The sequence below is a fragment of the Oncorhynchus tshawytscha genome, linkage group LG34 (assembly GCF_018296145.1).
Source record: "Oncorhynchus tshawytscha isolate Ot180627B linkage group LG34, Otsh_v2.0, whole genome shotgun sequence".
NCBI lineage: Eukaryota > Metazoa > Chordata > Actinopteri > Salmoniformes > Salmonidae > Oncorhynchus > Oncorhynchus tshawytscha.
In genome coordinates, this window is record NC_056462.1 from 5926318 (window position 1) to 5953752 (window position 27435).

The 27435-nt window shown below is 42.8% G+C and overlaps 2 protein-coding genes across 2 annotated transcripts; both read left to right on the forward strand.

Moving 5' to 3' along the window:
• Positions 1-1795: 1795 nt before the first annotated feature.
• Positions 1796-5748, forward strand: LOC121841764 (mucin-5AC-like). Its single transcript, XM_042311784.1, has 3 exons — positions 1796-1892; positions 2130-4642; positions 5635-5748. The coding sequence occupies exons 1-3, from the start codon at positions 1796-1798 to the stop codon at positions 5746-5748; spliced, it is 2724 nt and encodes a 907-aa protein (XP_042167718.1).
• A 14721-nt stretch (positions 5749-20469) lies between these two features.
• On the forward strand, positions 20470-23262 carry LOC112231780 (cell wall protein DAN4-like). Its single transcript, XM_024398536.2, has 6 exons — positions 20470-20670; positions 21511-21574; positions 21662-22284; positions 22376-22440; positions 22588-22733; positions 22846-23262. Exons 2-6 carry the CDS (start codon positions 21535-21537, stop codon positions 22917-22919), a joined length of 948 nt encoding a protein of 315 aa, XP_024254304.1. The 5' UTR covers positions 20470-20670; positions 21511-21534; the 3' UTR covers positions 22920-23262.
• Positions 23263-27435: the final 4173 nt, after the last annotated feature.

A 27435-nucleotide genomic window follows, 5' to 3' on the forward strand; every position in this document is an offset into this window, starting at 1 on the left:
ATGTGTAAAAACAGTACATCTAAAAGATTTCATTCTCGTTGGTAAATCTACAGATATACTGTGGCAGGTAATCTATACATTTACATTTTTTACACATTTACACTAACCGCACTGTACTGTATCTTTCCGGGGGGTTTTGTTAGCTGCCCTCTTAGCCAGGTCTCCAGCATAAAAGATCCCTTCTGACCTTAATGAGACTTCCTGGATAAATAAATTATGGTTAAATTTTTTTAAATACTAGTGATCTCCTACCATAACATTTTACAACAGTGCAATATCAGACAAAAAATACTGATGGGCATTTACCATTAACGATCTCCTTCCACAATATTCCAGTATATATTAAATGTGTCAATGTCATTCTGTTTGTAATTATCTTATATCTTATCTTATCTCTCTGTGATTATGGATTAAAAAGGAAACAGTTTCAAAGATGAACAGAAATATTCTCACAGTCCTTCTGATTGTTGGTAAGTTGAGCCACTGGTATTTATATTGTAGATCATTTTGAATTGCAAAAATGTATTCTAAAATCTATGCTTTAATTTTCAATAGCATCAGGGAATGCCCAAAGCCCAACAACTAATGCCCCCACAACAACCACAGCTGCTGCAACCACAACCACAGCTGTAGCAACAAACATAGCTGCCGCCACGACCACCAGAGCAGGCATAACAACTATCACATTTGCTGCCACAACGACCACAGCTGCTTTGACTACAACCACAGCTGTACCAACTACAACCACAGCTGCTCCAACTACAACCAATGTTGCTGCCACAACAACCACAGATGCTGCAACAACCACAGCTGCACCAACAACCACAGCTGCACCAACTAGAACCACAGCAGATGCAACCATCACAGCAGCCAAAACCAACCACAGCCAGCAGCCAAAACAACCACAGCAGCTGCAGCTGCCACGACAACCACAGCTTCTCCAACAACCACAGCTGCTTCCACAACAACCAAATCTGCCACCACGACCACCACAGCTGGCATAACAACTAACAAGTTTGCTGCAAAAACAACCACAACAACCACAGCTGTACCTACCACAACTTCAGCTGAATCCAAGACAACCACAGCTGCTCCAACTACAACACCTACAGCAGCCACGACAGCCACAGCTGCTGCCACGACAACCACAGCAGCTTCCACAACAACCACAGCTGCTCCGAATATAACCAAAGCTGCTGACACAACAACCACAGATGCTGTCATAAAAACTACGGCTGCTCCAACCACAAACACAGCAGACGCAACCACAGCTGCCGCCACGACCACCAGAGAAGGCATGACAAATACCACATTTGCTGCCACAACAACCACAGCTACTTTGACTACAACCACTGATGTACCAACTACAACTACAGCTGCAGCCACGACAACCACAGCTTCTCCAACTACAACTACTGCAGCAGCCACAACAACCACATCTGCTGCCAAGACAACCACAGATGCTGTTACAACAACCACAGCGGCTGCCACACCAACCACAGCTGCAGGCATGACAACCACAGCTGCTGCCACAACAACCACAGCTGCCACAACAACCACAGCTGCTCCGAATATTACCAAAGCTGCTGCCACAACAACCACAGATGCTGTCACAAAAACCACAGCTGCTCCAACTACAAACACAGCAGACGCAACCACAACCACAGCAGCCGCCACGACCACCAGAGAAGGCTTAACAACTACCACATTTGCTGCCACAATGACCACAGCTGCTTTGACTACAACCACAGCTGTACCAACTACAACTACAGCTGTAATCACAGCAGATGCAACAATGACAACAGCTGCTGCCACAACACCAACAGCTGTTAAAACCACCGCAGCAGCTGCCACAACCACAACAGCTACCCCAGCAGCTGCGACAACAACAGGTGCTCCAACTACAACCACAGCTTCTCCAACAACAACCGCAGATGCTTCCACTACAACCACAGCTGCCACCACGACCAACACAGCTGGAATAACAACTACCACAGCTGCTGCTTTGACGACAACCACAGCTGCTCCAACCACAACCACAAAAACAACCACAACAACCAAAAATGCTGCCACAACAACCACAGATGCTGTCACAACAACCACAGCTGCTCCAACTACAACCACTGCAGATGCAACCACAACCACAGCTGCTGCCACGATAACCACAGCTGTTCAAACAACATCCACCGGAGCAGCCACCACAACCACAGCAGCTACTACAGCAGCTACTACAACAGCTGCCAAGACAACCACAGCTGTTCAAACTGACACTACTGCTGCCATGACAACCACAGTGGCTGCCACGACAACCACAGCTGCTACCACAACAACCAAAGCTGCTGCCACAACAACCATAAATGCTGCCACAACAAACACAGGTGCTCCAACTACAAACACAGCTGTACCAACTACAACCACAGCTGCAGCCACGACAACCACAGCTGCTCCAACTACAACCAATATTGCTGCCACAACAACCACAGATGCTGCAACAACTAGAATCACAGCAGATGCAACCATGACAACAGCTGCTGCCACCACAACCACAGCTGTTAAAACTACAACCATCACAGCAGCCAAAACAACCACAGCAGGTACCCCAGCAGCTGCCACGACAACCACAGCTTCTCCAACAACAACCACAGCTGCTTCCACTACAACCAAATCTGCCACCACGACCACCACAGCTGGCATAACAACTAACAAGTTTACTGCAAAAACAACCACAACAACCACAGCTGTACCTACCACAACTTCAGCTGAATCCAAGACAACCACAGCTGCTCCAACTACAACGACTACAGCAGCCACGACAGCCACAGCTGCTGCCACGACAACCACAGCTTCTGCCACAACAACCACAGCTGCACGCATGACAACCACAGCTTCTGCCACAACAACCACAGCTGCAGCCACGACAACCACAGCTGCTGCCACGACAACCACAGCAGCTGCCACGACAACCACAGCAGCTGCCACGACAACCACAGCAGCTGCCACGACAACCACAGCAGCTGCCACGACAACCACAGCAGCTGCCACAACAACCACAGCTGCTCCGAATATAACCAAAGCTGCTGCCACAACAACTACAGATGCTGTCACAAAAACCACAGCTGCTCCAACTACAAACACAGCAGACGCAACCACAACCACAGCTGCCGCCACGACCACCAGAGAAGGCTTAACAACTACCACATTTGCTGCCACAATGACCACAGCTGCTTTGACTACAACCACAGCTGTATCAACTACAACTACAGCTGTAATCACAGCAGATGCAACAATGACAACAGCTGCTGCCACAACACCAACAGATGTTAAAACCACCGCAGCAGCTGCCACAACCACAAAAGCTACCCCAGCAGCTGCCACAACAACAACAGGTGCTCCAACTACAACCACAGCTTCTCCAACAACAACCGCAGCTGCTTCCACTACATCCACAGCTGCCACCACGACCTTCACAGCTGGCATAACAACTACCACAGTTGCTGCTTTGACTACAACCACAGCTGCTCCAACCACAACTACTGCAGCATCCACGACAACCACAGTGGCTGTCACAACAACCAAAGCTGCTCCGACTATAACCAAAGCTGCTGCTACTACAACCACAGATGCTGCCACAACAACCACAAATGCTGTCACAACAACCACTGCTGCTCCAACTACAAACACAGCAGATGCAACCACAACCACAGCTGCCGGCATAACTACCAAATTTGCTGCCAAAACGACCACAGCTGCTTTGACTACAACCACAGATGTACCCACTACAACTACAGTTGCAGCCACGACAACCACAGCTGCTCCAACTACAACTACTGCAGCAGCAACGACAACCACATCTGCTGCCACGACAACCACAGCTCCTGCCACAACAACCACAGCTGCTCAGACTACGACCAAAGCTGCTAACACAAAAACCATAGATGTTGTCACAACCACCACAGCTTCTCCAACTACAACCACAGCAGACACAATGATGGCAACAGCTGCTACCTCGACAACCACAGCTGTTAAAACTACAACCACCGCAGCAGCCAGCACAACCACAGCGGCTACCCCAGCAGCTGCCACAACAACCACAGGTGCTGCAACTACAACCACAGCTTCTCCAACAACAACCACAGCTGCTTCCACTACAACCAAAGTTGACAAAACGACCACCACAGCTGGCATAACAACTGCCACAGTTGCTGTCACATCGTCCACAGCTGCTTTGACTACAACCACAGCTCTACCAACCTCAACTTCAGCTGAAGCCAAGACAACCACAGCTGCTCCAACTGAAACTACTGCAGCAGGCACGACAATCACAGCTGCTGCCACGACAACCACAGCGGCTGCCACAACGACCAAAGCTGCTGCCACAACAACCAAAGCTGCTGCCACAACAACCAAAGCTGCTGCCACAACAACCAAAGCTGCTGCCACAACAACCAAAGCTGCTGCCACAACAACCAAAGCTGCTGCCACAACAACCAAAGCTGCTGCCACAACCACCAAAGCTGCTGCCACAACAACCAAAGCTGCTGCCACAACAACCAAAGCTGCTGCCACAACAACCAAAGCTGCTGCCACAACAACCAAAGCTGCTGCCACAACAACCAAAGCTGCTGCCACAACAACAACAGATGCCACAACAACAACAGATGCTGCCACAACAACAACAGATGCTGTCACAACAACCACAGCTGCTCCAACTACAACCACTGCAGATGCAACCACAACCACAGCTGCTGCCACGATAACCACAGCTGTTCAAACTACGTCCACCGGAGCAGCCACCACAACCACAGCAGCTACTACAGCAGCTACTACAGGAGCTGCCAAGACAACCACAGCTGCTCCAACTGCAACTACTGCAGCAGCCACGACAATCATAGCTGCTGCCACGACAACCACAGCTGCTGCCACGACAACCACAGCGGCTGCCACGACAACCACAGCGGCTGCCACGACAACCACAGCTCCTGCCACGACAACCACAGCTCCTGCCACAACAACCACAGCTCCTGCCACAACAACCACAGCTCCTGCCACAACAACCACAGCTCCTGCCACAACAACCACAGCTGCTCTGACTACAACCAAAGCTGCTGTCACAACAACCACAGCTGCTCCAACCACAACCACAGCTGCTGCCACGACAACCACAGCTGTTCAAACTACAACCACCGGAGCAGCCACCACAACCAAAGCAGCTACTACAGCAGCTACTACAGCAGCTGCCACAACAACCATAGCTGTTGCCACGACAACCACAGCTTTTCCAACAATAACCACTGCAGATGCAACCACAACCACAGCTGCTGCCACGACAACCACAGCTGCTGTCACAACAACCACAGCTGCTCCAACCACAACCACTGCAGACGCAACCACAACCACTGCTGCTGCCACAACAACTGCAGCTGTTCAAACTACAACCACCGGAGCAGCCACCACAACCAAAGCAGCTACTACAGCAGCTATTACAGCAGCTGCCACAACAACCACAGCTGATGCCACAACGACCAAAGTTGCTGCCACATCAACCACAGATGCTCCAACTACAATCACTGCAGATGCAACCACATGCACAGTTGCTACCACGACAACCACAGCTGTTCAATCTACAACCACCAGAGCAGCCACAACATCCACAGCAGCAACTACAGCAGCTGCTACCATGACAAACATTGCTGCAGCCACGACAACCACAGCTTTTGCCACAACAACCATAGCAGCTGCTACCACTAACACAGTTGATTCCACAAATATCATCACAACAACCAGAGCTATCACCACAACAACCACAGCTGCTACCACAACGACCACAGCAGATGCTCCAACAAACACAGCTGCTCCAACTTCAACAACAGATGCCCCCTTAACAACCACAGCTACTGCCACCACAACCACAGATGCTGCCACAACAACCAAAGCTGCTGCCACAACAACAACAGATGCTGCCACAACAACAACAGATGCTGCCACAACAACCACAGCTGCTCCAACTACAACCACTGCAGATGCAACCACAACCACAGCTGCTGCCACGATAACCACAGCTGTTCAAACTACGTCCACCGGAGCAGCCACCACAACCACAGCAGCTACTACAGCAGCTACTACAGCAGCTGCCAAGACAACCACAGCTGGTCCAACTGCAACTACTGCAGCTGCCACGACAACCACAGCTCCTGCCACGACAACCACAGCTCCTGCCACGACAACCACAGCTCCTGCCAACAACCACAGCTCCTGCCACGACAACCACAGCTCCTGCCACGACAACCACAGCTCCTGCCATGACAACCACAGCTCCTGCCATGACAACCACAGCTCCTGCCACGACAACCACAGCTCCTGCCACGACAACCACAGCTGCTGTCACAACAACCACAGCTGCTCCAACCACAACCACTGCAGACGCAACCACAACCACTGCTGCTGCCACAACAACTGCAGCTGTTCAAACTACAACCACCGGAGCAGCCAACACTACTACAGCAGCTGCCACAACAACCACAGCTGCTTCCACTACATCCACAGCTGCTACCATGACAAACATTGCTGCTGCCACGACAACCACAGCTGCTGCAACTACAACCACAGCTGCCACCACCACCACCTCTGCTGCCTCAATGACCACAGCTGCTTCGACTACAACCACAGCCTCTGCAATGACAACCACAGCTGCACCAACTTCATCCACAACTGCTCTCACAACCACCAAAGCGGTTTCCACAACAACCACAGCTGCACAAACGACAACCAAAATGGCTCCAACAATCAACACAGCCACTGAAACCACAACAACAGACTCAACAGCGGCACCGACAGCAAATGAGGGGTCACTGGGATTAGGATTCAGAATGATCCGTACATTCCTAAGTGACTATTCTGACTCTTCCACAACAACATATCAGGAACTGGTGGCAAATGTTACCACAGAGGTAATCAGCACTTTTTTGAACAACATTCTCCCTTCAATGCTGAAATTATTGATTGAAATTATTGATACTAATAAAATACTTTTTTCACAGGTGAATCGTGGTTACAAAATAATTTACCCTTTAACATACCTTAGGTGTAGGATTATTAAATTCACGTGAGTAACAATTCATTGTTTTCTGTAAGTCAGAATGTCTCCATTCAAATTCAATGATCCAGAAATAAGTGATATAACAAGTTTGAATAATACATAAAGAACTATTAGAACACAATTACAATACATATTGTTTTGTTTTTAAAATATTTTTGGGGGAAATATATTTTTAAGCATCTGACCTGAAAAGAAAAACAAATTTCTTTGTTTACAGGAGTGGCTCAATTATTGTCAACATGACCCTTATTTTCAAGAACCAGACAGTGGTTCCCAATGCAACGAGTGCAGAGCAGGGATTGACTGACTCTCTGTCTCACGGAAACCTCTTCCTCAACATTGACACAACCTCCATTACTGCATGTAAGTTAAGCCATCACTGCTGACCTTGTCATTGTCGTCACTCTCAAAATTGACACGTCACATCTCTAGTATTGGTATAGTATTTATGAGTTAACTTCTTTGGTCTTACAGGGACAACTACAACTGCCACAACTACCACAGCCACCACAACAACAACAACAACAGCTGGTCCTACAGCAAACACAGCTGCTTCAACAACATTAGTTGTTGCAACAACCACAGCTTCTGCCTCCAGTGGAATAAGCTACAAGACAAGTCTACTCACAATCTGTCTGGTTGTAATTGTCACAACTGCTTCACGAATACTCATAGACTGAACCACAGTGACAGGGCAACTTACCAGAAAATCGAATCATGTTTAATATTATCATATAATTAAATAATATTCTTTGTTATTTATTATCCACAAATGTACAGGGTAAACATGAATTGCTATGGACAACAGGAGAGCATTGAGCAGCTTGTTGACAAAGTAAATAACAGCAGTATTGACAATTTAAGTCTGTGAATCTGGGTAGTTATACTACTTATTGCACTACCTTCATATTTAACATTGTGTAACATTTATTGTAACTGAAATGTGTATTTAATATTGTTTTGTATTTCAGTATTATCCACTTTGAAAGAAGAAAACGGCTGGTTTCATTTCCTGTAACGTATTCATTAAGAGATTCAATTCAATGCAATCCATGACCTGAAAAGACATTCACACCCCTTTAAAAGTTACCAACATAAAGAAATAATAAAAATTCTATCAATTATTGTTTGCCAACTGAATCTGCAGTATGTCATGCCTTGTTCACAGAGCACAAATATCACTTTATTTCTATGGGAAAAAAAGAGTTCTACCATTGTCCCGATAGGATAACCCTTTTTGGTTCCAGGTAGAACTATTTTTATGTTCCATGTAGAAAACTGTGGAAAGGGTTGCAATTTTTATGAGCAACCTTTGATGGAAATGTTTCTGTGTGTAAGTAATTTTGTAATCAATGTTCATAAATTCCAATTATCTTTATCTGTCTGATACCCAGAGGTTGTAAAGTTCTGGTCTTAAATAAAACAGACAGAATTCCCAGCTCACAATCAATCAGATGCAGATTTATTTGCAAGAGCTCTCAAGTTTTCACAAATACATTCCCTTTACCATCCTAACCTACGCACATACATACACACCAACATAGGGATTTTCTCATGAGTCTCATCACAGTTTATAAACCCTCAGCTGACAGTTCAAGGCTCTCCCAGACACTAGAACTCTGGAGGAGCTCTCCCTGTCCTCTCTTATCTCCACATACATTCTTTTCTTCCTAGGTACATGCCATAGAACCCCTTCCTAATGAACAAACATTATTTAACACAAGAAAGACAGGGTATTCTTCTTGCCAGTTATAGTGCCGTATACCTCATTTAGTCATTATTGATTTTTAAAAATCCCTTAACAGAGGAAACCACACTGTCACTCATAAGCAATTTGGCAGTATGCCCAGAACATTGCTCTGGGAACTAGGAGTGTCAAGGTAAAAAGCCTGGTGTGGTGTTAGTCACATACAGGAACCAACCATGCTGATAACTTGTTTGTGTAGCAGTATAACCTCCCTTTGAGTTTTTCGTCAAGTTTGTATTGAGTTTGTGATAAGATTTCTTCATTTACTTTGAGTTTGAGTTCTAACCATATATACATTAAGCTAAACAGACCATTTATGTACAATGGCGACAAAATCATAGACAGTGGTTAGCTGCAACCCGAGTGACTATTTCTGGTTGAGCGTCACGTCCCTGTCCCGATGCTAGCACCAACTAGCCAGGAGCTAGGCCCATATCCCGGCTAGCAGAAGAAGCCCAACAGCCACTCCTGCGCTATAATACCCTTTTTGCCAACTGTCCCAGACCCCCTTCGACTGCCGGTACGGGGCACGGAACCTCACTGATCCTTAACTGGACTACCGACAAAATCTGCTCGAGGGGGTAATCAAACTGGCTCCGTGGCACTGCTAGCTGCGGCCCGCTAACGTTAGCTGTCTAGAGCATACCGGACTGTTAGCTTAAGAGGCCCATCAGACAAATTATTTGGCAACTATACCTATTCTGCCAATTGGCCTGGTTTACCACAGGGAGCCCTGCTGATCCGTCTGCCGACATATTCAGCACGAGTGGGCCACAACATACTTTCTTCCATTGCTACATCCTTCTAAGGCCCTTCTGCTAGCTGCTAGCACCAGCCCTCTAGCTGCCTGAAGCCACTCACTGGACTCCCATGATTACTCGGCTACGCATGCCTCTCACTAACGTCAATATGCCTTGTCCATTGCTGTTTTGGTTAGTCTTTATTGCCTTGTTTCACTGTAGAGCCTTTAGCCCTGCTCAATACAGCTTAATGAACACTTTAATTCCACCTCCAACACATTCGGTGACATCACCTGATTTAAATGATATTCCTAGAGACAATATCTCTTTCATCGTCACTCTATGCACAGGTTTACCCCCACTGTATTCACATCCTACCATAGTGTACATTATGCCTTGAATCTTTCCCACCGCACCCAGAAATCTGTTCCTTTTACACTCTGTTCTGAACATACTAGGCGTCCTGTTCTTTTAGCCCTTAGCCGCACCCTTATCCTACTCCTCCTCTGTTCGTCTGGTGATGTGGAGGTTAACCCCTGCAATGCCTAGCTCCACTCCCATTCCCCAGGCACATTTGTTGACTTCTGTAACTGTAAAAGCCTGGGTTTCATGCATGTTAACATTAGAAGCCTCATCCCTAAGTTTGTTTTATTCACTGCCCTAGCACACTCTGCCAACCCGGATGTCCTAGCCGTGTCTGAATCCTGGCTCAGGAAGGCCACCAAAAATCCTGAAATTTACATCCCTAACTATAAAATTTTCTGACACTATAGAACTGCTAAAGGGGGTGATCTACTGTAATCTACTGCAGAGATAGCCTACAGAGTTCTGTCATGCTATCCAGGTCTGTGACCAAACAATTCAAGCTTCTACTTTTAAACATCCACCTTTCCAGAAACAAGTCACTCACCATTGCGGCTTGTTCTAGATCCCCCTCGGCCCCCAGTTGTGCCCTGGACACCATATGTGTCATCTCCCTCTCTAACTTTAAGCATCAGATGCCTGAGCAGCTTACTGATCACTGTACCTGTACACAGCCAATCTGTAAATAGCACACCCATCTACCTCATCCCCATATTATTACTTAGCATCTTGCTCTTTTGCACCCCAGTATCTATACTTGCACATCATCATCTGCAAATCTATTCCTCCAGTATTAATGCTAAATTGTAATTATTTTCACCTCTGGCTGTAACGGTTCTCTTGTGGTGAAGGAGAGTCGGACCAAAATGCGGCGTGTAGATTGCGATCCATGTTTATTTACAAACACACTAAACAAACACTACAAAACAATAAACGAAAACAGCCTATATTTGTGTAAACTAACACAGACCAAGGACATCAGGACACTAAGTACAATCACCTACAAAACACTCAAAGAATATGGCTGCCTAAATATGGTTCCCAATCAGAGACAACGATAAACACCTGCCTCTGATTGAGAACCACTTCAGACAGCCATAGACTTAACTAGAACACCCCACTAAGCTACAATCCCAATACCAACACACCACATACAAAAACCCATGCCACACCCTGGCCTGACCAAATAAATAAAGATAAATACAAAATACTTCGACCAGGGCGTGACACTGGCCTATTTATTGCCTACCTCCCTACCTCTACATTTGCACAGACTGTACATAGATTTTTCTATTTTTATCCAAACATATACAGTATTATATAACCCATTGATGTGCCTGGAGAAAGCCACTGCTTAGAGCATCAGGCACGCTCCACAACCAGCATAGAGTCCCACAGCGGAGGTGTCATAATGCCCATAAAACCTAGTAGTCAAACAGGCAAATGGTTCCAATCGTTTTTCCACCAACCATTTTTCCCATAAGGAATTTTAGAAACACTTAAAATAAGGCCTGTGTTTCGTGTAGGCTTACCCTGGCGTAACATTTTGATAACCATGTACAGTAAATCTCTCTTGGACAAGGTGACTTTTGTCAATCAAGTATTACTGAAGTGCCTTGTTGCAAACAGGATGCATGTTTTGGAATTTTTTTAGTCTGTAAAAAGCTTCCTTCTTTTCACTCTGTCATTTAGGTTAGTATTGTGGAGTAACTACAATGTTGTTGATCCATGCTCAGATCTGATATCACAACCATTAAACTCTATAACTGTTTTAAAATCAGCATTGGCCTCATGGTGAAATCCCTGAGCATGTTCCATCCTCCTGTATCTTTGTAGTGACTGGGTGTATTGACACACCATCCAAAACCTAATGAATTACTTCAACACGCTCAAAGGGATAATAGGCGTATTATTACAAATAAAAATAAATCACATCTAACAATCGGTGCCCTTTTTTTGTGAGGCATTGAAAGAATTCACTACTCAATTGTATTTTTAGTGAACAGAGATGGGATAGTTATACAAAATCATGTTAAGTAAGGGATAAAGGCCAATGTTCTGTACATTACCTTGGAAATAATGGACAACTCAGCAGAATGAGTTGGAGCCTAGTCCCTTTGCAGAGTTCAGTTGTCCAAGGTAATGTACAGAACAGAGGGGCTTATACCACTTATACCCACATTTGATTAAAAAAAACTATATGAAAGCACACGTTTAGCTGTAGGTATACAGTACCAGTCAAAAGTTTGGACACACCTACTCATTCCAGGGTTTTATTTTATTCCAGGGTATTTCTTTATTTATTATTTATTTTCAATATTGTATAATAATAGTGAAGACATCAAAACTATGAAATAACACATATGGAATCATGAAGTAAGCAATTAAATTGCACCCACAAAACACCAGTCTCAACATCAACGGTGACGAGGCAACTCTGGGATGCTGGCCTTCTAGGCTGAGTTCCTCTGTCCAGTGTCTGTGTTCTTTTGCCCATCTTAATCTTTTAATTTATTTGGCCAGTCTGAGATATGGCTTTTTTTTTCCAACTCTGCCTAGAAGGCCAGCATCCTGGAGACACCTCTTCAATGTTGACGTTGAGACTGGTGTTTTGCACATACGGATTAATGAGGCTGCCAGTTGAGGACTTGTGAGGAGTCTGTTACTCAAACTAGACACTAATGTACTTGTCCTCTTGCTCAGTTGTGCACCGGGGCCTCCCACTCCTCTATCTATTCTGGTTAGAGCCAGTTTGCGTTGTACGAGATCTTCAGTTTCTTGGCAATTTCTCACATGGAATAGCCTTCATTTCTCAGAACAAGAATAGACTGACGAATTTCAGAAGAAAGTTATTTGTTTCTGGCCATTTTGAGCCTGTAATCGAACCCACAAATGTTGATGCTCCAGATACTCAACCGGTCTAAAGAAGGCCAGGTGTATTGCATCTTTATGCAGCACAACAGTTTTTAGGGTTTTCTAATGATAAATTAGCCTTTTAAAATGATAAACTTGGATTAGCTAACACAACGTGGCATTAGAACATGGTTGCTGATAATGGGCCTTTTTACTCCCATGTAGATATTCCATAACAAATCAGCCGTTTCCAGCGACAATAGTCATTTACAACATTGACAATGTTGACACAGTATTTCTGATCAATTTGATGTTATTTTAATGGACAAAAAAATGTGCTTTTCTTTCAAAAATCAAGGACATTTCTAAGTGATCGCAAACTTTTGAACGGTAGTGTATATATTTGTGAAGTGCTGCACATCAAATCAATTGCATGTGCTCTATTAATTTATAATTGATAATACTGGAAGAAAATGTACAACAAATGAAAGATCTATGTGGATGTATATAAAGTGTAATATTGGGATGCAAACTCAAAATTGAATATATTGCAACTCTACATGTATCTGACATGGTACAGGTCTCTTCTTTTGTTTGCCGTACATTACAAAGGGACCTGCAAATAGATCTTTGAGGTCATTAAGAAGCTTTTCTTTTGGAACGTTATCGTTTTACAGCACAATCAATCATATAATCAGCCAAATTGACATTTAGATAAATCAAAGAATAGGATTACTTTAAATATCAAGTTACATCCTTTTATGTGATAGTCAGATGTTTACTTACCAGTAGCCTGTGGGCCAGGGGAGAACATGAGTAACAGTTTCTCCTGGCTTTTCTCCTGGGTGTTTGTTGTTTTGTTGGCGACGTTCTTAATAAAGTAAAATGTACGCTCACCACGCCGCACCTTGGTCCGGTCATTTCCCTGATGAAGTTGGTGACACTTTCAGGTCAGGGAGCAATCTGATTTCCATGAAATACCCGTAACTAATCATTTAATACCCCTACCTGTATGTATGATGTTCTTGCATTTAGTTTTGATCTGCTGCCAGGTTATTTTTGCTCCCATGGGGTTGCAAATAAACACATAACACATTGCTGCCCGTGTCATTAAAAAGCACTATGAATTCAATAGATAACTATTAATCCTCCATAGGCTATGGAATGGGCCTACCATTACAATTGTGACATAGCCTAATATGTAAGTTGTAGTAGTCTATTGTCTTGACGTGTAACATCACCAGTGTTGCAATAAAAGTGCTCTATGAAGCTGGAAGCATTATTACTAATAACCCATGTGTGCAAGCTAGGGCTGTTGGATATTGCAGTCATTCCACTTCACTTGAGCATTTACTCTGTATACAATTTTCTTCCAGTGCCAGGCTCCCTCTGTTTTTTGGGGAGAAATTACGTAAACATTATTCAATGTTACAATTGCTTCTTGTTCTAGACTTGTGAAATATTGGGCTCTGTCTTTTGATTTTGTATCTGCCCATTAGCTGTCCTGGAACCAACAAATCCTGGACATCGTCTGGTTAAGTGCACCCGGAAATGTTCAACATGTCCTGAATTTGTTAAACCGTCTTTCTGGAATACCCCCCGATATCAAACCTATGGTTGTGTGACACACATGCATGCATGCAGACAGTAAGAGAGTAAGAGCAGCTCATGATTGTATGACAGTGCAGGGTCACGCTTTAATTGGATAGTTTGGATTGTCCATCTGTAGACGCTATACAGATGGTCATTCTATCAGCAAATTATATCTGCTGATAAGCAACTGCTTGCTAAGGTTGCGATTAGGGTTAGAATAAGGTTTAGAATACGGGTTAAGGTTATGGTTAGGCCTAAGCTTAGTAGATAGTTAGTTGAAATGTTACTGATAGTTTCTAGAGACCCTACAGATGGACTATCCAGATAAGTGTTGCCCAGTACAGTCGCAGACATCTACACATCCAGAGCTCTTAGATCATATCAGTAACAAAAAAGTCAAAGAATAACAAGCACTGGAACACACACACATCACATACTAAACCCTTTGTTCTCCCAAGTCTGTTGTGAACACACCCCACGATGGCGTAACCAAGAGTATATTTTTTAGGATATTGACTTCAGGTACTAGGCCTAAACAAATATTATTTTATCCAGACCTGGGACTATTCTGGTTTGTGCTGTGTTTCTGTTGTTTTGCCAATGGGGAGGCCAACTGAAAAAAATGTCATAACTGAATTGATCAATGAATGAACATACAAATGAACGAATGAAAGATACAGTATTGCTAGCAAATATCAAGATAATTTGTTACGTCCGATGGAGCATAGATTTGCATGTACTCGAGCCTTGCACTGGCTTATGAGGCTGTAACACAGTAAAAGAAAACCTGTGACATCAAAGCGATAGTTAAACCCAAAAATCAAAGTTTAGGCCAAGATGCGTTCCAAATTGACCCCTAGACCATACTCCTAGGCACTACATCTAGATCTGAAAGAGTCATTGAATAGACTGAAATGAAAACGTCTGGCAAACTTCGATTTCGGAGTATGTGTCGTCCCGTTGACTGTAGAGTAATTCAACAAACGATTCGTTGTCTTATTATTCCTCTGTAGTACTGAGATACAAGGATTCAAACTCGCTACTTCATCTTTGGTTCCCTCATCTTTGTATTAGGGGTTTTTCATCCGTCCGCAAAATTATTGACCCCTGTGATTACATCTGCAAACTCCCTTGAGTTTCAGCTTACCTAGAGCAGAGTTTTTAAAAGACTCACGTTTACACATTTCTTAAAGTCGTCCTGGCACGCCAAGCAGGTAAGACTCAAGGAATGTCAAAATACTCGCATGTAATTAAACGGCGGGTGTGGTAACAGTTACGGAGGTGTATCTTTGGGACCACTGTCTTGAAAGAGACATAATGTAAGGGGAGGAATCCAAACCATGTGCTCTTGGCGACAACCCAGAGTTAGTTATGTCTGTGGGAAAAAGCAAACTTCACAAAATACAAAATATCACATGTCAGCCGTAGCTGGTGACTTGAACTTTTCTCTGGCCAATAAATGACAAGGTCAATATGAATTGACTCTTGAACTCAATGAGTATTTATATATTTCATGCACGAATAATGCAATGTCTACCCTTTCCCCGGGCTGGCTAATGTTAAAAGGAAGCCCCTTCCACATCTCCCTCTTTTCCAGATGCACATAGCCTCAGGGCTACGGGGCCTGGCCCGCCCTACTGTGTTTCCTTGCCCATCCAAATTGATAATCTATTTGGCCGAGACACGCACCGACAGAAAGATGCATCCATCTCAGATAAAGCATCCAAGTGAGCGAAACAGCGCCCCTCTGTCTCCGTATGTAGACCATTTAGTCTATCTTCTGGACAAAAGGAGTATGGCACGTTATACTTTTCTGGCTAGACAACATCAGATACATAGGATGCATATAGTAAGACAGACGTGCACTGTTTTCCTTGCTAGTTTCAGCAGAGAGGAAGAGGAGAAGTGCAAGGGCTCAGTCTCGCCAAAATCTGACCTAAGTATGTTTCCTGCATTCCTGCCTTCTTGGGACAACGACTTGCATTGTTAAGACATGAGCATCTTGTCATTATATACAATCAATCAATTTGATATATCAATCCCTTTTTACATCAGCAGATGTCACAAGGTGCTTATATGGAAACCCAACCTAAAACTCTGAACAGCAAAGCAATGCAGAAGCACAGTGGCTAGAAGAAACCCACTAGAACATGGTGGGAGGAAACATAATAGTTCATAACCATCCAACAAATAAAACCAGAGAGACAAGTTGACAAGACAACATAAGAAATAACAACGGTGATGGATTCGGCAGAAGACAACGCTAACAGTGGCTATATGAGATGCCTGTCTATGCACTCAGAAAAATATTTGTCCTTTATCATTAGTAAACATGGAAAATATATGTACAGTACACACCTACTCATTCAAGGGTTTTTCTTTATTTTTACTCTTTTCTACATTGTAGAACAGTAGTGAAGACATCAGCACTATGAAATAACACATATGGAACCATGTAGTAACCAAAAAAGTGTTAAACAAAATGAAATATATGTTATATTTGAGATTCTTCAAAGCAGCCACCCTTTGCCTTGATGACAGCTTTCCACAATCTTGGCATTCTCTCAACCAGCTTCACCTGAAATGCTTTTCCAACAGTCTTGAAGGAGTTTCCACATCTGCTGAGCACTTGTTGGCTGCTTTTCCTTCACTCTGTGGTTCAACTCATCCCAAACCATCTCAATTGGTTTGAGGTCAGGTGATTGTGGAGGCCAGGTCATATGATGCAGCACTCCATCACTCTCCTTCTTGGTCAAATAGACCTTAGACAGTGTGGAGGAGTGTATACTTAAAATGCAGCACATTGGAATTTGTTCAAATGACCTTAACCTTGTTCTATGTCTGATTAGTGGGGTGGCAGGTAGCCTAGTGGTTAGAGCGTTGGGCCAGTAACAGAAAGGTTGCTAGATTGAATCCCTGAGCTGACAAGGTAAAAAGCTGTCATTCTGCCCCTGAACAAGGCAGTTAACCCACTAAATAAAGGTTTTAAAAAATATTACATAAGTGCTGTTGGAACACAATACATTATTTTATTCTATTTTATTTAACCTTTTTTAACTATGCAAGTCCGTTTACAATCACGGCCTACCCTTGCCAAACCCTCCCCTAACTCGGATGATAATGGGCCAATTCTGAGCCGCCCTACATAACATATTTAACTGATGCGCCATCATTGGTTTATGGGCTTCCCATTGTATTAAAGCTTGGCCCCAAGGGCAGTCAGCAACCAGTTTACTGAACAGAAAAATGAACAGAAAAATGTATTCATATACAGGTACAATGTTTTTTATGAAAACAATATACAGTGCTGTGAAGAAAAAAAATTGCCCCCTTTATTTTCTTTACATTTTCATATTTTTGATATTGAATGTTATCTGATCTTCAACCAAAACCTTTTATTAGATAAAGGGAACCTGAGTGAACAAATAACACCACAATTACATACTTATTTTATAAAATGTCATGAACAAACTTATGCAACACCCAATGCCTCTGTGTGAAAAAAGTAATTGCCCCCTTACACTCAACAACTGGTTGTGCAATGACTCCAACCAAATGTTTCCTGTCGTTGTTGATCAGTCTCTCACATCGCTGTGGAGGAATTTTGGAACACTCTTCCATGCAGAACTTCTGTAACTTAGCGACATTTGTGGGTTTTCAAGTATGAACTGCTCATTTCAAGTCCTGCCACAACATCGCAATTGGGATTAGGTCTGGCTTCAGCTTAAGCTCACAGATGGATAGCCTGACAGTCTCCTGTAGAATTATCTGAGACCCAGCAGAATTCATGGTTCCTTCCATTAAGGCAAGTCGTCCAGGTCCCGAGGCAGCAAAGCATCCCCAAACCATCACACCACCATCACCATGCTTCACTGTTTGGTTCTTAATGTGGAATGCAGTGTTTGGTTTTCACCAGGCATAATAGAGACCCATGTCATCCAAAAAGTTATACTTTTGAATCATCTGTCCGTAGAATATTACAAGGTGCTTCCAGATGCTTTTTGGCAAACTTGAGTCAACTTTTTGCCTGGCGGAAACCAAATGCTGCATTCCATAGTAAGCACCTCATACCAGTGGTCAAGCAAGGTGGTGGTGGTGTGATGGTTTGGGGATGCTTTGCAGTCATTGCAGCTAAAGGTGGCACAAACAGTTATTTAGTGTAAGGGGACAATTACTTTTTCACACAGGGAAATTGATTGACTTTGTTAATTAAATTAAATAATATCTACTTTGTGCATTATTGTCACGTTCTGACCTTTATTTCCTTTGTTTTGTATTCATTATTTAGTATGGTCAGGGCGTGAGTTGGGGTGGGCAGTCTGTTTGATTTTCTATGATTTGGGGATTTCTATGTTTCGGCCTAGTATGGTTCTCAATCAGAGGCAGGTGTCATTAGTTGTCTCTGATTGAGAATCATACTTAGGTGGCCTGTGTTGCACTGTTTGTTTGTGGGTGATTGTCTATGTTTGTTGCTTGTGTCAGCACAGTCCTTATGATAGCTTCACGGTCTTTATTTGGTTATTGTTTTTGTATTCAGTGTTGAGTTCTTTCTTTAATTAAACATTCATCATGAACACATACCACGCCGCATTTTGGTCCTCTGATCCTTCTCGCCTCTCCTCTTCAGATGAAGAGGAGGAAGATTGTGACAATTATGGGTTACTGTGCATTATGGGTTACTTTGTCATTATGGGTTATTGTGTGTAGATTGATGAGGGATTCTTTTTTTGAATAAGGCTGTAACATAACAAAATGTGGGGTCTGAATACTTTCCGAATGCGCTTTATATATACAGTTGAAGTCGGAAGTTTAGGTCATTAAAACTCCTTTTTCAACCACTCCACACATTTCTTGTTAACAAACTATAGTTTTGGCAAGTCGGATAGGACATCTATAATTTTTCCAACAATTGTTTATAGACAGATTATTTCACTTATAATTCACTGTATCACAATTCCAGTGGGTCAGAAGTTTACATACACTAAATTGACTGTGCCTTTAAACAGCTTGGAAAATCCCATAAAATTATGACATGGCTTTAGAAGCTTCTGATTTAGAAGCTTCTGAAGCTTCTGAGGCTAATTGACAACATCTGAGTCAATTGGAGGTGTACCTGTGGATCAGCCAACACCTCAGAAAATAAGACCTCCACATGTCTGGTTCATCCTTGGGAGCAATTTCCAAATGCCTGAAGGTGCCATGTTCATCTGTACAAACAATAGTACGCAAGTATAAACACCATGGGACCACGCAGCCGTCATACCGTTCAGGAAGGAGACGTGTTCTGTCTCCTAGAGATTAATGTACTTTGGTGCAAAAAGTGCAAATCAATCCCAGAACAACAGCAAAGCATCTTGTGAAGATGCTGGAGGAAACAGGTACAAAAGTATCGATATCCACAGTGAAAGGAGTCATATATCGACAGAGAATTTGTATTAGGATTAAATGTCAGGAATCGTGAAAAACTGAATTGAAATGTATTTGAAAAAGGTGTATATAAACTTCCGAACTTCAACTGTACATATCGATATCATATCAGAAAGAACTGCAACTGATATCCATATAGATTTTCCATTTAAATGCCCGTCTCTAGTTCATATTCAACTTTGTATAACACAGCTGTTCTTAGATCATGATAATGATAGCCTTTGTATACTTGATCAAGTATGTGGTTTGTAGGCGTGCATATTCTGTGTGTCATCAATGGCTGTGTGCACACGTTTGCACATACATATGTGTGTGTGCCATTGGCAAAATAATCTTGTATGTTTGTGGTTCTGGCATTTTGTTGGGAAACTCAGACTGATGAAAACACAATACATTTATCACAATCATGATGTAATAGAGTACATTACATTATGTATTACAATCCATTACAATTGCAACATCTATCAGGTCCAGGTATGTGTCTCCGTGTACGGCTAGATGAGGAATTCAGTCATGGCATGGGAGAGAGCTCATTCACTCTTCTTCAAAAGATAATTAGTACAGGACACACCTCAACACACCCTTTTCCAACGTGCTGTCGTGAACAAACATTTTCCTTTGCACCTCAACATTCATCCTAATGATGTCATCGAGGTTGTTCTTTAAGCTATAAAGGCTTTAGCAGTGAAGGAGCTAAGTAGAGGTTGGAGGTGCACCATTGGAAGAGTACTGAGCTTTCAGAAGATTTCAGCTGCAACATTACAACTGAAAAGAATCGCTGAACAGCAAGGACAGTAAAGGAGTGCTATTAAAAAAAAAACGACATCCATAACCCATTCATTTTTTGTGGGGTAAGTGTGGTGTTCAATTATTGTGTTACGTGTCTTTTCATTGTGATCAGAGTTTTAGTTTGTGTTTGTAAAGGTGCAATTTTGTCAGAACAATCTTCATTGACAAGGCAATAACTGGTCAACTTCCTCTCTAACTCTGTTCCTTGAACTCAGTCAACCATGTTCTTATCATCTCAAGTGAAGTTCTTAATCCAGGTACCAGAACTTTTTACCTTGGTCCTGGAATAATTTCAAGAACTCCTTAAAACTGCAATGCTTTGACCTGATAGACGAATTCAAGGCAATTGTTGCCGGCTTGCCGCAGGAAGTGTGCAACCGTTTTCACTCTTAATGGCTACATTTGTTTTAATGTGACGGTGGTAAGTGTTGTCACTGATATTAATGTTTTTGCTGTGCATGTGTTGTGGTAAATGTGTAAAAACAGTACATCTTAAGATACCATTCTCATTTGTACATTTGCAAATTTGGCAGGAAATCTATACATTTACAGTTTTTACACAAACACATGCACTGTACTGCATATCCATTTTTTTATTGAGCTGCCATATATGCCAGGTCTCCATCAAAATAGATGCCTTCTGATCTTAATTGGACTTCCTGTATGAATAAATAGTGGTCAAAATATTAATGAATAACTTTTAAAATACAACTGTGAATTAGTCAAATATTCAATCCTAGCAACAACACTGTACAAAAACAGGGACAAAATCAGACATTGTGATTGTGATCTCTTTCCACAATATTCCAATTGATGTTATGTTTGTCAATGTCATTCTGTTTGTAACTATTTGTCTTTTATCTTTACATTAATCTTGTGTGCCCATCTCTCTGTGACTACAGACTAAAAAGAAAACTGTTTAAAAAATGAACAGGAAAATTCTCATAGTCCTTCTTCTGATTGTAGGTAAGTTCATTCTCTAGTCTTTAAATTGTAGATCATGTCGAAATTCGAAAATATATTCTAAAATCTATGCTTTTTCATTTGCAACAGCATCAGGGAATGCCCAAAACCCAACAACTAAAGCCCCCGCAACAACCACAGCTCCCCCCGCGACCACCACAGCTGGCATGACGACTAGCACAATTATGGTCACAACAACCAAAGCTGCATCAACTACAACCACAGCTTCTGCTACAACTACGTCTTCTCCAACTACAACCACAGCTAGCATTACAACAACCACAGCTCCCCCCGCAACCACCACAGCTGGCATGACGACTAGCACAACTGTGGTCACAACAACCACAGGTGCTTCGACTACAACCACAGCTGCTGTAACAACAACCAAAGCTGCATCAACTACAACCACAGCTTCTGCCACAACTACGTCTTCTCCAACTACAACCACAGCTAGCGTTACAACAACCACAGCTCCTTTTAAGACAACCACAGCTTCTGCGGCAACAAATACAATTGCACCCACTTCAACCACAGTCGCACAAACAACTCCCATTCCACCCATAACCACCACAACCACAGACTCAACAGCAGCACCGACAGCGAATGAGGGGTCAGTGGGATTAGGATTCAGAATGATCCGTGCATTCCTCAATGAGTATTCTGACTCTTCCACATCAGCATATCAGGAACTTGCAGCAAATGTTACCAAAGAGGTAATCAGCGTATCTTTCAACACCATGACACTGACTTTCCTGCTTTAATTACTGATTGAAATTATTGATACTAATACATTTTTCCCCACAGGTGGGTCGTGTTTACAAAAAGGTTCACCCTTTAACATACTTAAGGTGTAGGGTTATTCAGTTCACGTAAGTAACAATAATTGTTTTCTGTAAGTCTATGAATGTCTTCATTCAAATACAACTATCTACAAATAAGTTTGAATAACACATAACACATAAAGAACACTGCCCTGAAAAGAAAAACAAAAGATGTATTTATTTCTTTGTTTACAGGAATGGCTCAATTATTGCCAAATTGGCCCTTATTTTCAAGAACTCGACAGTGGTTCCCAGTGCATCGACTGTAAGGCAAGAATTTATTGACGCTGTGTATCAGGACAACACCATCCTCAATGTTGATGCAACCTCCATTACTGCAGGTAAGAAAAATGCATCATTTGCCGAATCTTGTCATTGTCATCACTCTCAACATTCACACATGGCACTCTATGTTGGGTTCATTTTTATGAGTTAACTTCTGTGTTCTTACAGGGACACCAACCACAGCTTCAAGTCTACTCACAATCTTTCTGGTTGTATTGTCACACCTGCTTCATTACTATTGAGACTGATGACCACAGCGACAGCGCAACTTGCCAGTCAATCCAATTATATAACAGTTTTTAATAGAAGTGTATAGCATTAATTCATATTAATTATCCAAATATGTACATTGTAAAGATGAATTGCTATGGAGAACATGACAATATTGAACACCTTGAGGATAATGTAAAAATCTGAATATGGGTAGCTTTCCTTCTACTTACTGCACTGCCTTGATTTTTAACATTTGTTGATGTGAAATATTGTTTTATAATTCAGCATGAACCATGTTTTGAATGAATGAAGGAAACGCTGGTTTCATTAGCTTCGCTGTACTAATTAAGAAATTAAATGAAAAGACATGCACATCCCTCTTGAGTTACCAAAGTTCAAAATGAATGAACTAAAAGGGTTTAAGCTAAACAGGACATTCTTTGTTTACAATGGCAACAAAGACATAGACAATGGTCATGATAAGGTTCAGACAGGTATGTCTAAATTCATCAATATTATTATTATTTTTTTTTTTAAATGAATGAACATTTTAGATTGTGGCTATAATATGTTACCACATATCAGTCTTGGGCTGGGTATTTGTGACAGGAAATCTGTCATCAAGAGACCATACAAATGGGTCACACCAGATCACTCCCTTCAGATATAAATGTGTATTCTGCTTACATATTTCATTGTTCATCTCCTATAATCATGAGGGGGGGGGGGCTTTTAACACACCTCGACCATTGTTTAGTCACCCTGATTTCACCAATTGTGTGTCTATTTGGTTCTCTGAAAGAGTTGAAATTTTAGAGAGAGGCCTTACTGACATTCCAAAACCAGTGTCTGTCTCTAATGAACACAGTAAAAGTTCAGCTGTGTCATATGTATCACATCAAGGCAGAAAGATAGACATATGACATATGACAATCAATAAAAGTTGGGAAACATAAAGACCCAAGCACAAAAATGTTCATGGTATATGCTACAGGGCCTCCCGAAAGTATTCCTATCTCTTGACTTATTCCACAATTGTTGTGTTTTTCAAAAATGGATGTAATAAAAAAGAATCTCACCCACCTACACACAAAACCCCATAACGACAAAGTGAAAACATGTTTTTAGAAGTGTATTGAAAATGAAATGCAGAGGTTCACATAAGTATTCACACTCCTTTGCTCTGACACTCCAAATGGAGCTCAGGTTCATCCAATTTCGGGTGCGTTAGTAAATTGACTCTGGAGTGCCAGAGGGCTCTCAGAGTGCGCTCTGGGCTTTCATAAATTAAGAGTGTTGTCAGATTATCCGTTTGCAAAGTCAGAGTGTTTCCCTCTCAGAGCATTCAGTGCGCACAAATGCTCTCCATCCAACCTCACTGAGCTCGATCTGTTTTGCAAGGAGGAATGGGAAAACATTTCAGTCTCTCGATGTGCAAAACTGATAGAGACATACCCCAAGCGACTTACAGCTGTAATCGCAGCAAAAGGTGGCGCTACAAAGTATTAACTTAAGGGGGCTGAATAATTTTTCAGGCCCAATTTTTCAGTTTTTGATTTGTTAAAAAAGTTTGAAATATCCAATAAATGTCGTTCCACTTCATGATTGTGTCCCACTTGTTGTTGATTCTTCACAAAAAATACAGTTTTATATCTTTATGTTTGAAGCCTGAAATGTGGCAAAAGGTCGCAAGGTTCAAGGGGGCCGAATACTTTCGCAAGGCACTGTATACTTGTATGTTCCCGGCCTTGCCTCATATGCATGATTCGATATCAAATCCAACATGATTTTGCAGCAACGTCCAGTTCGTCATTACCACCACAGGGAATCAGCTCTATTTGGGGTGTAACAGTATAACTTTAGACCGTTCCCTCGCCCATATACCCGGGCGCGAACCAGGGACCCTCTGCACACATCAACAACAGTCACCCACAAAGCATCGTTACCCATCGCTCCACAAAAGCCGCGGCCCTTGCAGAGCAAGGGGAACTACAACTTCAAGGTCTCAGAGCAAGTGACGTCACCGATTGAAACGCTATTTAGCGCGCACCACCGCTAACTAAGCTAGCCGTTTCACATCCGTTACAGGGGCTTAACTTTCACTGAAAATATATGGTTAACCTCTGGGACTATCGATCCCGACGGAATAAGAGCAAATCTTAGATACTAATTACTAGTCTGCAGCCATAAATTATGTAAACCTGGGATGCTATTACCGACAACCGCCGAAACATCTATTCTATGAGAACATTTCTGAATGGTACTCTGAAGTATTCATTGTAACCACGAAAGACTTTGATCTTCAGGGAAAAAGAGAGAGAGAGAGTGTCACGATCGTCATAATGAGGAGACCAAGGTGCAGCGTGGTAAGCATACATAACTCTTTTAATGAAAGAACGAACACTGAACAAAACTATACAAAACAACAAAACGTGAAGCTATATGACTCGTACAAACAGGCAACTAAACATAGAATAACAACCCAAACAACTATCCAAGGAATATGGCTACCTAAATATGGTCCCCAATCAGAGACAACGATAAACAGCTGCCTCTGATTGAGAACCAATCTAGGCAACCATAGACATATAAACACCTAGAATATAAAACCCCATAAACATACAAAACCCCTAGACAATTCAAAAACTACACAAACCACCCGTTTCACACCTTGACCTAATCAGATAATAAAGAAAACAAAGATAACTAAGGTCAGGGCGTGACAGAGAGAAAGAGACTCGGATGAACTGACTGTCCAGCAGACGGACTGACGATTCCAACAGAGATCCCGACGACACATGGGCGTAAAACTATATTGATTGCAATTATTCCCAAATGAGTGAGCGTTCAGGTGCAAAGGATTAGCATTTCAATTTATATAGTTATCAACTGTGTGTGTAGTGACCCCTTTTGTCTTTCCCGCTCTCGCACAGTTCACACTCACTTCCCTTCGTGCACCAAGCCGTCATATCAGCTTAGCCCACTAGGGAACCTTCCCTATAATTTATTAGTAACATATCTAGTGTTGTTTGTTTATGCATTTCTGTGATTATTTAGTTAGTTGGTAAATGAATGATTGAGCCAATTGGTGTATGGATGATTCATAGTAAAGGCTGGGTTCGTGCAGATAACGAACAATTTGCGACGTTTGGAATGAGACTGACATGAGGTAAATAATAAGTCATTATTATGAAGACTAATTGATCAGATATTAAAATATCTGAAGAGTTACATTAGGAAAAGTCTGAATCTGAAGATTTTCCTTGATTTTCCTTGGTGCCCCGATGTCCTAGTTAATTACATTTACATGATTTGTTTAATCAAGTAATAATAATTACAGAGAATTGATTTGACAAAATAAAAGTCTCAAGAACAGCTCAAATAAGCAAAGAGAAATGACAGTCCATCATTACTTTAAGACATGAAGGTCAGTCAATGCTGGACATCTCAAGAACTTACTATGTTCTTCAAGTGCAGTCGGAAACACCATCAAGCACAATGATGAAACGGTCTCTTGTGAGGACCGCCACAGGAAAGGAAGATTCCAAGAATACAGGATGAGATGTTACTATCCTTTGTGCAAGCACTTCCAAGAGTTCATGAACAGTGAGCCTGGTGAAATTTGTGGAGCGCATCGTCAGTAGTGTACCTTTGGTTCCTAGGGTGTTTCGGCCTTTCACACTATACACCCTTCCCAAAGGCGGCCAGCGACAGGGTGATCAATCCTACGCTTGCGTCCCATTCCCAATTAGTCATAGGAGTTGCCTTGTTGTTGATAGCCAACATCCCATGGGACTATGCATGGCAGGGGCGTCCTCCCCCCTGAGTCAAGCATTGTTGACCGCAATACCTCCTGGCCCTCTCACTTCGGGGCCCAGCTGGGGTCTTTCCTCTTCATCCAGAGCCACTGACTGCTGCCTTCTGCCGCCTCCGATACAGCTTTGATTGCCGAACGCTGGCTCTGGCCCTTAATTCCCAGGTCTCTAAACAGTCTGGTTGTAGATGTTGCCACAAAACCTCTGCAGCCCACCTCCACTGGTCGGACTTCTGTGTTCCAGCCATGATGCCGTGCTTCGGCAGCTAGATCGGCATAGCGCAGATGTTTTCGCTCATAAGCCTCATCTACTGAGTCCTCCCAGGGTACTGTGAGCTCAATGATGAAGATCTTCTTGAGCGAACGGGACCAGAGCACCATGTCAGGTCTTAGGGTGGTGGTTGCGATCTCCGGAGGAAACACAAGTTGCCGACCAATGTCAGCTAGCATTTTCCAGTCTCGCTCTAATGGTGTAGAGCCGCTCTTCAGTGGTTTATCCCCTTCGCAGACAAAGGTCGTCCGTAAGGGGTGTGATGCTGCTGGGGGTGATAGGGAGTTGGTGGCAGCTCGCTTGTCCTCCAGGGCGGATGCAAGGTTTTTAAGGACTTGGTTGTGACGCCAAGTGTAGCGTCCTTGGGTGAGGCTTGTTTTACACCCTGAGAGAATGTGCCTGAGGTTGGCTGGCATGGAACAGAGGGCACAGTCCGGATCTTCACCATACCATTGGTGAA